Source organism: Myotis myotis, unplaced genomic scaffold (assembly GCF_014108235.1).
Source record: "Myotis myotis isolate mMyoMyo1 unplaced genomic scaffold, mMyoMyo1.p scaffold_m19_p_15, whole genome shotgun sequence".
Lineage (NCBI taxonomy): Eukaryota > Metazoa > Chordata > Mammalia > Chiroptera > Vespertilionidae > Myotis > Myotis myotis.
The window spans coordinates 38,777,845-38,791,808 of NW_023416319.1; the positions used below are offsets into that span (position 1 = coordinate 38,777,845).

Sequence of the window (13,964 nt, forward strand, 5' to 3'; positions counted from 1 at the left end):
TAGAGTCTATCTAAATGGGAAACAGTAATCTCCACTCTTACTAAAAGTGAGTCTTATTCAAGTGATTAATTACCAAGGGCAAATTAACACCTAATTTGCCCTTGGACCTGCATGAGAATTTTTAGTGAGTTGGGTGTAAAGTGTGGAGAAAATCTGTGTTTACTTCTGGCAGGTACTTGGAGGTATTGCCAAGACAGAACAACTTTAAATGTTCAAGCTGGGGTTTTAGAGGCCATATAGATGATATGAATCCTGACCCAATGTCCAGGTAAAAACAGATTTACTGTTAGAAAATTTCCAAGATGTTTTCTATTCTTTTTTTTTTCTGAGCCACCCAAGTCAAGGTTAAGCTAGCCAAGTCTTCCTACGATCTCCTACTGTAGGGGCCAGTGTCTCTCTTGTTTATCCAAAGAGGAAGAAAAATTTAAGGATTCTCACCTTTATGAAAGGATCTCATATGGCTTTCCTAATGGCAGTATATAGCCCTTGTCTTCTGCCCTCAGTTCATGGTCTTTCAAGTCCAAGCCACAGGCCTCAATGAAAAAGAAATTCCCCACACCTCCCAGCACAATGCTGGCGCTGGCTTGCTAGCCTGGATTTCAGCTCTCTTCTTATCTGGCTGACCTCAAGTTTTCCTAATTCACCTGTTGGATTGTCCATATTCTTAAAAATATTTGATCCATTATTTTTAGTTATATTATTTTACTGTATTTCTAGAAACCAAACCATTTTTTGAAAAGCACTTTGAAGTGCTCCTCGACATCAGTGATGCCTGTACTTCTCCAGTCCTAAATGCTAATCTGTTTAGTACAGGTCCCATTTCTCCTTCAGGTGAAAACATAAAAATGTAAGGACTGTACTCTGCAAATTATTACTCTTAGCAAGGGGCAGCATATCTTGGCAGTTGCAGGGCATCTAAACTCAGGCTAGATGGCAACTGAGAGAAGAGAATTGTTCTCTCTTTGGGTTCCCTTATCACAAAAAAGAATCTGAGCAGCATATCATTTAGATAGGTTTCTGGTGGCTTACCTCACTATAAGTTCATGTCCCAGTTAAAAGTTAGGTAAAGTAGAGCCACCTACCACAAGTGTATGCACTGCCAGTTGGAGAAAGGAGGAAAACAACAGGGGTAAGGGGAAAATGCACTTTGATCCAATATCACAAAATGACGTGTAGCATTCCTGTATCTATTCTTTCCTTCCTTCATTTACTCAGCAACATTCACAGAGCACTTACTATGTGCAGAGCGTTATTCTAGGTGTTGGAGATACAATAGTAAATAAAGTAATATAGGGACCTAGTTGGTGTGGCTCAGTGGATAGAGCAGCGGCCTGCGAACTGACGGGTCCCAGGTTTTTTCTGGTTAAGGGCACATACCTTGGTTGCAGGCTCCTCCCTGGCCCTGGGCCTGGTCAAGGTGCATGCAGGAGGCAACCAATCCTTATGTCTCTCTCACATCGATGTTTCTCTCTCTGTCTCTCCCCCTCCCACCCTTTCTAAAAATCAATGAAAAAATATCCTGGGGTGAAGATTAAAAATAAATAAATAAATATAGGAATGATGACACATAAATGAATATATAAAAAAGAAACATAAAAAATAAATATAACAGCTCTTTGGAAATGAGAAAACACTACAAAACTCCTTTGTCATTATCTTCTTTTTCACAAGATGATCTGGATAACTCTGTGGACCATGATTACAACAGCTGCTTTTTCCCCCACAGGAGAAAGCATATCTTGATAGATTTGGAGTTTCAAAGCAATTACACTGGCAAAGTTTCTTGCTTAAAAACATTTTGGGAATTCTGTTAATCTATAATTTAACATTTTTCAACCCTCACTCAGTCACAAATGCAGAAGGAACACCCTGTAATTCATATTTGCCTTTCCAATAAATCAATCACTTTAACCTGCCAAGTATTCTAATTCAACTTCTATTTTTCTCCACCAATAAATCTCAGGCTTCATCCCCACAACCAGGTGTGGGCCAGTATGAAAGAGCAAACGGAGATGCGGCGTGGTATTTGTTGAGTAAGCACTCTGATACATTTCCACGCCATAAACATGTAATGACACTTCCTCCCAACAGCGTATTTACTACATCAATTTATTTTAAGGTATTATATTTACAGAAGCAAGAGAGAGCAAAGGTTACTTTGGATCTTTTACCAATACTGCTTCCTGTAAATAAAGAGAAGAGCAACCATTTAATTTACAAAATCATTTTAAAAGGCTAAATGCTCAATAAATTCTGCTTTACCTAGTTCAGACAGCCTCGGCAGCTATTTGTAACTTGGATATAAAAATATGTACAAAATTCAAGCATTTGCACTAGCTTGGGCATGCCTAGCTTTGACTGAAACTGAATTCATTTCAAAGGTTGTTGAGACAGTATTAGAATTTCAGGGAAATATCTGTGGGACTCCCTCCTGCCTTGTCCTGAGAACTGAATGAGCCACATAGCTTGAGAAAAGGAAGACTCCATCCATCACCACTCCTATGCCCAGTCCCATTAACGCTGCAACCAACTATCTCCTCTATCTATCTATCTATCTATCTATCTATCTATCTATCTATCTATCTATCTATCTATCATCTCCCTATCTACCTATCTATCTACCCATCTCTCTCTCTCTCTCTCTCTCTCTCTCTCTCTCTCTCTCTCTCGACCAGTTATGCAAGCATCCCCTGACACAATTCTGTGTAGCACTGTGAGAAATGATATACAAACCTGTATGTCCAGCTTAGGAAATTTCACCTCACTGTATTAGCCCCTTCTCAAATATAAACTACTTCTACTTAAATGACCCAGGTACAAAGAAATTCCTTTTCACTAACAAGTTATTCTATCTTTTATACTTGGTTACATTTATAATTTAACTGATAGTTTAAAGAAACTAAGAATCTTAGCATAAATTGTGTTGAATTTTAATTAAGCCCCTTAAGTTCTATCAATGAAAATTGAATATAGCACAGAAGATAGAACTATCTTCTGGAATCAGAGAGATGAGATTCACATCCCAGCTATGATCACTCATCAGCCTTCTGACTTAAGCAAGTTACATAACTTATGCAAGTCTCAGTTTTATTTTCTGTAAAAAATAAATTAAAATGCTTATCTTCTAGGGACTCTAATAATTAAATGACTAGCTATCAAGAAAAGTTACATTTTAATTTATGGGGGACCTAACATTCAACTAGTACCACTGGTATAAAATTAGTAAAGAAACAGTCTTGCCCACGAGGAGTTTTCAATCTTATTATGAAGACAAAGTACGCATCTAAAGGAGAAGTTTACTGAGTGCTCATTACACAGGGCAAACAAAAAGAAGATGGGGTATGATTAAACAGTCCACCCTATTTAGACAAGAGTTCCTAAAATTTTCACATAGATGCTACTAATTGGGAATTTAATAAATTTTCACAATGATGTCAATAATTAGAAACTGAATAATGCTGGATTAGAAATGAAGTGACCTGTTTAAAAACATGTAACTAATGGAAAAGCATACAAAAAGGTTAGTCTAAATTTAAATAATATGTTTACCATGAAAGTAATAAATTAAAAACATAGGAATTATATGTGTTTAATTGAGTGTATCAATAAAACTAAGTAATTTTAATCAGGTTGATTTCTTAATTATAGAAGAATCTGCCTCCAAATAGTCATCTCCACTAATGATAATGAGAGCTAAGATTTACTGGGCACTAATGAAGTCCCAGGCACTGCTCAAAGCATGTTTACATGTATTATTCTCACTGATTTTAACAATACTATGATTTATCCCCCTGTATTGGAGAGGAAACTAAGTCCAAGGAAACAACTTTCCTGAGGTCACATGGGTAGTAAGAGCCACAGCTGAGATAGGAGCCAGGCCTTCATCACTAAGTGCTACCCAATGTTGCCCCCACTGAGCAGCTACATGTCTCACTTGGGTAGCTAATGATCCTTGACATCATGCTTGAATGTTGAAAATAAAGTTTGAGTTTCTGAGCTTCTTCTCAAAACTGGCTTCACCTATCATCAGTTCCCATCATAACTGATGAAAATTCATCCATCCAGTTGCCAAAACAAAACAAAACAACACCTTGTAATGATCTGTGGCAGACACAGAGGTGCACTGCCCATTCCCCTGCCAGGCAGGACTTGCCCAGCTGTGGGGAGTGAGGACAGCAGACGGGCCCTTAGCTATCACTTCCTTCAGTGTTTGACGACTTCCAGTAACTGAATGAGGCAAAAGGCCTGGCTTTTCTGCCTGACAAGGGACACTTAAGAGCAACCTTCTCTCCAGAACTCCCTCTGACTGGTCCAGGCTTTGTGGGCGTAGACTTCTTCCTCTGCTTAGTCTTGATCTTCTTCTCTTCCCCTTACACATATTACGTCCTAATAACACCTTGTACCCCAAGCTCCATCTGGCGGGTGCTTCCGGAGACTCAGCTAAAACTCCGCCCCTCCTCCCACAGGTCACATTCATTCTGTCCAATCTAGTTGGCTCTCCTCACAGCATTTACAGATACCACCCTGGTCCAAACTAAGATTTGAGGTGGAATCAAGTGGTGATGTAAAGTGCAAGCCTGGAACCTCCTGCCTGGGGGAGACTGGAGCACGTAGCTGTCTGGAAGCTACTTTTCAGCTTCTCCCTTTGTTCCCCTTTGCTCTGACACACAGTCAGTGTAGTCTCAGCCTGTCACTCTTTTGCTTGAAACCTTACAATGAATCGCATTTATTCTGATGTAAAAGCCGCAATCAGTAAAAGCCGCAATCAATAAAAGCCTTTCCTGCCCTTTATGACCTAACCCCACTGGGTCTCTGATCTCAGCATCTACTCATCGCCTCCCTCTCCGCACCAATCCCCCACTTCTGTCACCTAAATACTGGGCATGCCTTCAGGCCTCGGCTCTGGATCTCCACCTGCTGATTCCCTCACTTCCTTCAAGCCTTTGATAATATCTCACTTTCTCAATGTAACATTCTATGCAATTGACTTATCTATGTTTATTGTTTGCCTTTTTCCCCTTTTAGAATGTGGATTGTCATCTATTACATCCCAAGCACAAAGTACACTAGTAATAATAAGTGTTTGTGAAATGGATAAATCCTACATTTCCTAAGTAGATTTATAGAAAATAAAATCATCATTGCAATCTAATTACCAATCCCCAATTTAAATTCACGGCTTCCTTGGCAGAGATGCAAAGGACTCAGAGGTCTACTGATGGAATATTTTCCTGCTAATCAATTCATTGGAACATACAAGAGGATGGTCGAGTCTGATTGGATTACTAGGTCTTTATTTACTCATGCTCTAAACTCCACTACATGGATTTAAAAACCCGCTTCTGTTTATTTTCACACTGGGACATCAAATCACACTTCACCTTTCTCTTGACTTACCTCAAGCTCATCAAGGGCACTTCCCAGGGTTGCTGCCTGAGGTTCCAGAGGTGCCAGCACATTCTGGATGCCTTGTGAAGCATTCGATATTACGTTGAGCGCATTCTGAATTTCTTCGCAAACTGTGTCCTTGCTGGCTTTGAGGGAAGCAACATCAGAATGCTCCAAACAAGCTGAACAAATTGAATGCAAGAGGGGGGAGTTCTCCTTCAATGAGGCCCGGGCGCCGGCTATTTCATCCCTCTGATTTGGAGACTTTAAGTCCTGAGGATGAAAATTAAAAGAGAGGTACCATATAATGAGCTATGGGAAAAAGAGTTATACAAAGAAGCTCTACTTTTCTGTCAATATACATGAAAAAGATCATAGACACTAAGAAGTCATCTATAAGTTAAAATCCAGGCCATCAATTATTTTTACCCTCCTTCAGAGTTAAAAATTCTATAGTAGGAAAGCTGGGCCCGTTAGCAAATAAAGGTCACAGTGATGCAGATGTGTAAAACCGAGCAGATCAGTCATTTTCTTACAAGTCAGAAAAATACTCTGGCGCTCACATTCTTAAGTGTATTATAAGAGCATGAATTATAAGGATACTGATTACCTATTTCTGTAGACAGTGATGATTGCATTTAACCTTTTCATGAAAACTAAACCAATTCAGTCAAGATGTTAAGTTGAACCTCCGACCATTCTGCTCTTTTAGACTCTTTTCTTACTAATAAATCAACCCTCTATCTTTCTTTCTTAGACATTTATTCAACAAATAGCTATTGGACATTTAGCATATGCTGGCCCTTGTGCTAGATACGAAGCATACGAATATGAGCAATCCTACAGGGACCCTGTTCTGAAGCTAATGTTCTTCTTTGAGGGGAGGGATCCTATAGACACACAATGAAGTAGATAAACAATGCACAAGTCTATTTCAGGAAATGATGCATGCTATCAAGAAGAGACAAAAGTAATGCATCATAGAGACTGATTTGAGAAGAGAAAGCTGCTTTAGCTTGGTGGTCACAGAAAATATTTCCATTATGATGACAGTTGCAGCAAACATAAATGAAAAGCATCCCAAGCAGTGGGAAGAGAGGGGAGAGAAGTCCTATAAAAGTGATAGCTGGCCAAAACTAACTCAAGATACAGCACAAATCCCTGACAAGCACTACCTTAATTAAGTGACAAAAGTTAACCTCATTAGTGATGCCACAGGGATACCATGCACCCCTTGACACATTGGGACTTCTCCTCTCTAGTATTCTCTTTAAAAAGCCCACAATCCCAGTCTAATCATAAGAAACACAATAAAGAAAACCAGATTGGAGAACATCCTGCATGAGACCCGGGCAGTATTCCTCAAGACCATTACGGTCACACCAAAAAAGGGCACTAAGTAAAAAACTCTCACAGACCAGAGGAGGCTGCGGAGACATGACAATCAAACGCAATGTGGAACCCTGGATTGGATCCTGGAAAAGAAATAAGCTATTCATGGATACACTGGTGAAGCCCACAGAAACCCGAGTTAAGTTAATAGTAATCCGTCAGTGTTAGTTTGTTCCTTGTGGCAAATCAAAGATATTAACAAGGCAGGGAACCAGGGGAAGCGTAGCTGGGAACTCCCTTTACCAAATCTGCAAATTCTCTGAAAAATCTAAAAATATTAATATAAATAGAAAGCTTATTCTAAAGAAAATTAACTCAAGGGACCTTAACTATAGCTTATGCATTAAAAATTCATGATAAATATTTTCCCCATTTTAAAAACAAGAAAACGGGGCTTTAGAGAGTCTAAGTTCCTAAGCCAGTGACAGAGGTAGATGGTGGCGTTTCTTATATCGTAACCGAAGTCAGTGTGACGGCTAAACCATGATCCCAACAACTATGCTATATCTTTCCTGCACAGGAAGGAATTCCCTTATTTGCTATACAAGAACGAGGACTCGTATTTGTATAATGACAATTTATAAAGTGCTTCTAGATCTTATCAATCATCACAACACCTTTAAAGCAGTAAGGCTGGAGTTATTAAGCACCACTTTAACTAAATAGGTATTTAGTGTAAGAAGACTCCGAGGCTGGTAAAAGAACTAAGCTCTAAGCCTAAGTCTTTCAACTCACATGTTTTTTTCCACCAGGCTCTGTTACCAAGGAATAATGTTGCCTGTAGTTAATAAATGGCTGTACTGCTATATTTTTAGTTCCTTCTTTTCTGAAAATAAAGGCTGTCTGCTACTTTATGCAGGCTTTGGGAGATATCAACTGATTTACAAGATGTGGGGAGGACAGTAAGAAGTAGCTGTCAACCCACTGTTCATACTAATTACCCAAGAAAAGACACTTTGTGGTTTTCTTCGCTCGCTATGATTTCCCCTTATATTTCTGGTCTGAGTTCTAGTTTTATCTCTGTCATTAGCACCATGAGCTGGGTAATTCCTCTATTCTTTCAATGTCTGCTTTTCCACCTATAAAAATGGGGAAAATGATATTTTGCCAACAGAAGACGGAGTAAGTAGCATATCAGAAAACAAATGTAGGCCTTGCCAGTTTGGTTCAGTAAATAGAGCAACGGCCTGTGGACCAAAGGGTCCCGAGTTCAATTCCAGTCAAGGGTATGTCCCTCAGTTGCAGACTCCTCCCCAGCCTGGGCCCTAGTCAGGGTGCGTGCAGGAGGCAACCAATCAGTGTGATTCTCTCACATGGATATTTCTCTCTGTCTTCCCCTCTCTCTAAAAATCAATGGAAAAATATCCTCAGGTGAGAATTAAAAAAAAAAGAAAGAAAGAAAACAAATATACTTGGAAAAAAGTAGACATAGAGTACAGAATTATTTTATTCCTTAAATTTATTAAGGAATACTGTCTTTGTCCTGTGATGGTCTTAGTGATTTTCATATTCTCCACATTTTTATATCACCACCTACATTTAGCTCAGTAAAACTTAGACAAATATTTAATGTTTTGAAAGGACAAGTAAATTACAGTTTTGAAAGGACACACAACTCCTCAGAAGAATAACAATAAAAAGTATAAATATTCAGAAAGAGCTGAAGAAAAGTCTCTGCATATTACAGTATAATCAAAATGTATTACATAATTCCCTCTAACGTGACATACACATAACATATACTTCTTTATCTAGAATACCATGGTCAACATTTAGGTAGTTTCTGAAAGAAGAAAGTCTGTGAACATATATTATTACAAAGAAAGCAAAAGTTAAAAATATTATTTCTTTTACTCTGATGGTGGCTATGTATATCTAACAGTAAATTATGGTGACTTTAATGCTGCAGGGACTTTGGAATTTAAAAACCAAATATATTTTTGGCTTTTGATCCTAAGCTTAATTATCTCTGCCCAAGGCAATTATAGGATCTTTAATGAGCACTGATATCCAAAACAGTAAACTGCGATAAGGACAGTTTTAATGAACATAACAAAAATGATGTACTATGGCAGCTGGTGGGGGAAAGAAAGGCAGGTTATAGAGTTGAAGGTAAGGAAAATACAGAAGGCAAGATCATTTCTCCTAAGGCACATCCCAAAGAATAAATTTAATGTAATAAGTAGGCACATAAACAAAAGGGGAATTAATAAATGCCAGCCTTCTAAATAAAAGGTTGTGGTGATGTTTGTTTTATTAATTTTAACTGGTAATACCATGGTTCAAAGCTTCATATGTCTAAGTATGCTAAAATCTTAAACCGGGCCAAAATGGGAACTAAATGATAGGGTTACTTAGGGATTTCTTTGGGTGGAGAAGTATAAAGAATTCAGCTCCTCAGTATTTATACTTATTTAATAACTTTTCTCCAGAAAGTAAAATCTCACATGAGATTTCTAAGTGAAGGGGACATTAAAGGCTTCTAGCTGATGAAGAAATACACAGATGGGATTAAAAAAGAAAGAAGAAGAACTCACAAGTCTGTGCAAGTGGATAGAAAATTAACATATGAGTTTTAACTCTGGCAACAGAACAAAATATATTTAGGGATTATCAATTTTTTTTTAAAAAAAAAGGAGGGCTCTAAGCGATCAATTAATTAATTCAACTATTCATTCAACAAATATTGTTTGGCTCCCACTGCACATCAGACAGTTCACTAGATATTAGAAATGCAAAGATAAAGAGCTTATAGATCAGAAGGGGAAACAAATTTATATGGGAGTTAAAATAGATGAAAGTCCCTCAGCTTGAGGAAATTAAAGAAAATGTATCAGAGGTGGTGAATCTTAAACTATAAGTAGGAGTTTTTCCTGTAAAAAAAGCAGAACAAAAAAACAAGCAAATAAAACAGCATGTGTGAAGACCTGAGGCAGGAGAGCAAAGAGCATGCAGACCACAGCAGGTGGCACCACAGCAAGTACAGGCATACCTTGGAGATACTGCAGTTGGGTTCCAAGATGAAGCGATAAAGTGAGTATCACAATACATTGAGTCACAGGAATTTTCTGGTTTCCCAGTGCACATAAAAGTTTTGTTTATTAAGTATTCAACAGTATTTTCTATATATATAAAAGCCTAAGCGGCTGTTAAGACAGGATGACCTGATGACTGGCCGGTAGCTATGACGCACACTGACCACCAAGGGGCAGACGCTCACTGCAGGAGCTGCCCCTTGGTGGTCAGTGCGCTCCCACAGCCAACCTCCAGCAGTCCCTTACCCCAGCTGGCTGGCCCCAATTGCCAGCAAGGCCGAGGGACCCCACCTGTGCACGAATTCATGCACCAGGCCTCTAGTATCTAATAAAACAATGTACATGCCTTAATTTAAAAAACAACACTTTATTGCTAAAAAATACTAACCATCATCTGAGCCTTCATTGAGTGATAATCTTTTTGCTGGTGGAGGGTTTCACCTTAGTGTTGATGGCTGCTGACTTATCAGGGTGGTGGTTGCTAAAGTTGGGGTACCCTGGAAATTTCTTAAAATAAGATAACAATGAAGTTGCTGCATCAAGTGACACTTCCTTTCATGAAAGATTTCATGTGATACTGTTTGATAGCATTTTACCCACAGTAAATAAAACTTCTCTCAAAATTGGAGTTAATCTTATCAAAGTCTGTACAACTTCATCAATTAAGTTTATGTAATATTCTAAATCCTTTGTCATCTTCACATCTTCACCAGAAGTAATCTTCACAGCATCTTCACCAGAAGAAGATTCCATCTCAAGAAATCACTTTATTTGCTCATCCATAAGAAGTAACTAACTCCTCATCCATTGAAGTTCTATCATGAGATTTCAGCAGTTCAGTGACATCTTCAGGCTCCACTTTTCATTCTGGTTCTCTTACTATGTTCACCACTACAGTAACTACTGCAGTTACTTCCTCAACTGAAGTCTTGAACCCCTCAACGTTATTCAGGAGGTTTGGAATCAACTTCTTCCAAATCAAGCTCTTGATATTTTAACCTCTTCCCATTAATAACAAATATTCTTAATGGCATCTAGAATGGTGAATCCTCCTTTCCAGAAATTTTTCAATTTACTTTACTCAGATCCATCAGAGGAAGCACTGTCTATGGCAGTTACAGCCTTCCAAAATGTATGTCTTAAATAATAAGACATGAAAGTAAAAATTACTCCTTGATCCATGGGCTGTAGAATGAATGTTGTGTTAGCAGGCATGAAAACAACAATAAATCTCATACATCTCCATCAGAACTCTTGGGTGACCAGGTGTGTTATCACTGAGGAATAATATTTTGAATCTTTTCCCCTAAGCAGGTCTCAACAATGAGCATAAAATATTCAGGAAACCATGTGGTAAACATGTGCTGTTATCCAGGAATTTTTTGTTCCGTTTATAAAACACAGGTAGAGCAGATTTAGTGTATTTCTTCAGGCCGTAGAGTTTGGGAATAGCAAATGACCATAGGCTTCAACTTAAAGTCATCAGCTGCATTAGGCCCTCACAAGACAGTCAGCCTCTCCTTTGAGGCTTTGAAGCATTACCTTCTACTCTATAGCTATGCAAGTCCAATATAAGGCTGTTTTATGTATATTGATAATTTGTTGTTAGTGTAGCCACCTTCATTAATTACCTTACCTAGATTTTCTGGGCAACTTGCTGCAGTTTCTACATCAGCACTTGCTGCTTCACCTTGTTATTGGCAACGGCTTCTTTACTTCAACTTCATGAACCCACCTCTACTAGCTTCAAACTTTCCTTCTGCAGCTTCTTTACTTCTCTCATCCTTCACAGAACTGAAGAGAGTTAGGGCCTTGCTCTGGATTAGGCTTTGGCTTAAGGGAAGGTTGTGGCTGGTTTGATCTTTTCTCCAGGCCACAAAAACTTTCTCCATGTCAACAGTAAGGCTGTTTCACATTCTTATCATTGGTGTGCCCACTGGAGTAGCACCTTAAATTTCCTTCAAGAACTCCTCCTTTCCATTAACATCTTGGCTGTTTGGCGCAAGGGGCCTAGTTTTTGGTATCATCTCAGCTTTCAACATGCCTTCCTCACTGAATTTAATCATTTCTAGCTTTTGATTTAAAGTGAGAGATGTGTAACTCTTTCTGTCACTTGAACATTTAGAAGCCATTGTAGAGTTATTAATTGACCTAATTTCACTATTGTTGTGTTGCAGGGAATAGGGAGGCCCGAGGAGAGGAAGCAAGACTGGGACAGCCCATAGGTGAAGCACAACATTTATTAAGTTCATCAACTTGTATGGGTGATATCTGTGATGTCCCCAAACAATTACAATAGTCACATCAAAGATAACTGACCACAAATCTCTATAAGAAATATAATAATGATGAAAACGTTTGAAATATTGTGAGAATTATTAAAAAGTGGCAGAGAATGGGTGATCCTGGACAGTATTATGCTGAGTAAAATAAGCCAGTCAGAGAAAAATAAGTATCACACGATCTTACTCATATGTGGAATCTAATGAACCAAATAAACTGATGATCAAAAATAGACCCAGAATCATAGAAGCATGAACAGACTGTCGAAACTCAGGGGGAAGGCAGGGGAGGATGGGTGGAAAGAGATCAATTAATGCACTTGTATGCATATATGCATAACCAGTGGACACAGACAACAGGGTGGTGAGAGCCTGGGCAGGAGGGGGAGGGGGAAGAGAGGATGGGAGAGGGCTGGAAGATGTTAATGGGGGGAAAAAGGAGGACCTATGTAATACTTTCAAAAATTAACATTAAAAAAAAAGTGACAGAGACACAAAGTGAGCAAATGCTTTTGAAAAATGGTGCTGATAGACTTGCTTAAAGCAGGGTTGCCACAAACCTTCAGTTTGTAAAAAATACCATAGCTATGAAGCACAAGAGTGATTCTGAATCAAGCAAGGTATTCCTGTACAGGAGACCTAAGTAATAATGGAGATGAATCCAGCTAGAAAGATAAGCAGGAGATTCCTCATGTGTCCTGCTAAAGAACTGTGAGAGCAATAAGCTCAGATGTGTATTTTCAAAGGTTACTCTAGCAATCACCTTTGATAAAAGAGAATGAAATTTACCTGAGTACTGGATAAATTTCATTCTCTTTCATCTACTCAATGAAGATGTGGCACATATACACATGAAATGCTATTCAGCCATAAGGAAGGATGAAATACTACCACTTGCAACAACATGGATGGACCTTGAGAATATTACGCTGAGCTAAATAAGTCAGATGGAAAAGGACAAGAACCATATGATTTTTCTTATATGTGTGTATAAAACAGCAGTGTGGTGGTTGCCAGAGGGAAGGGGGGAGGAAAAGGAGGTCCTACTCTATGGTGATGTAAGATTTCACTTGGGGTGATAGGCACATGGTGCAATATGCAGATCTTGTAACAGAAACCCACACTGAAAGCTATATGATCATGTTGACCAATGTCACCTCAATATATTTAATTTAAAAAATAAAAATAAGGAGAATGAAATTGCAGTCCTGGAGATCAGGGAATAATCCACACAACAATGGGTGTTTGAATGCTGAACACAATGGCCAGACTGCAGTAGAATGAATCCAGGAATATTTTGGAGATGAAAATAGTAAAACTGACATTTAGATTTAAAGAGAGAGTGTTTAGAAGCATCTAGAAAATTGTTTCAGCAATTGTGTACATAGTGGTGCATTCATCAAGATGGGGAATACAGAATAAATAATGTGTTTGGAAGAGAAAGGTGAAATACATTTTGTCATCTGCCAAATGTAAAATGCCAGCATAATAGTCAAAGGAAAATACTCTATACATGGATCTAGAACTGAGAGAGTCAGAGCTATAAGTAGAGATTTGTGAATCACCAACCCATAGTGCAAAAGCTACAGGGCCTTCACCCTGGATGAATGTTACAGTAAAAAGAATTTAGAAATCAGCACAAATTATTTATTGAGAATATGAGCCTGATAATTTTCTAGCCCCAAAGGCCAAATTTACATTGTAAATCACCACAAAGAATATAAAAAATACTAAACTCTCAAAAAACCAACAAGCAAGCAAAAAAGCACATGCAAACCCTAAAGCTTAGGACTTGAATTACTGTGAATATTTATGGCCAAGATACTTTAAGAAAAGAGAATTAAAGGTATTGGGTTTTTTTAACCAA

At 38.4% G+C, this 13,964-nt stretch overlaps 1 protein-coding gene across 1 annotated transcript in view; it reads right to left on the minus strand.

The window, feature by feature from the left end:
• The window catches only part of CTNNA3 (catenin alpha 3), a 1,292,302-nt gene that overhangs the window by 999,863 nt on the left and 278,475 nt on the right, over nt 1–13,964 (minus strand). The window contains exon 6 of the mRNA XM_036336865.1: nt 5,398–5,661. Coding sequence (XP_036192758.1) covers nt 5,398–5,661 — 264 coding nt within the window. The remainder of the gene's footprint in view (nt 1–5,397; nt 5,662–13,964) is intronic.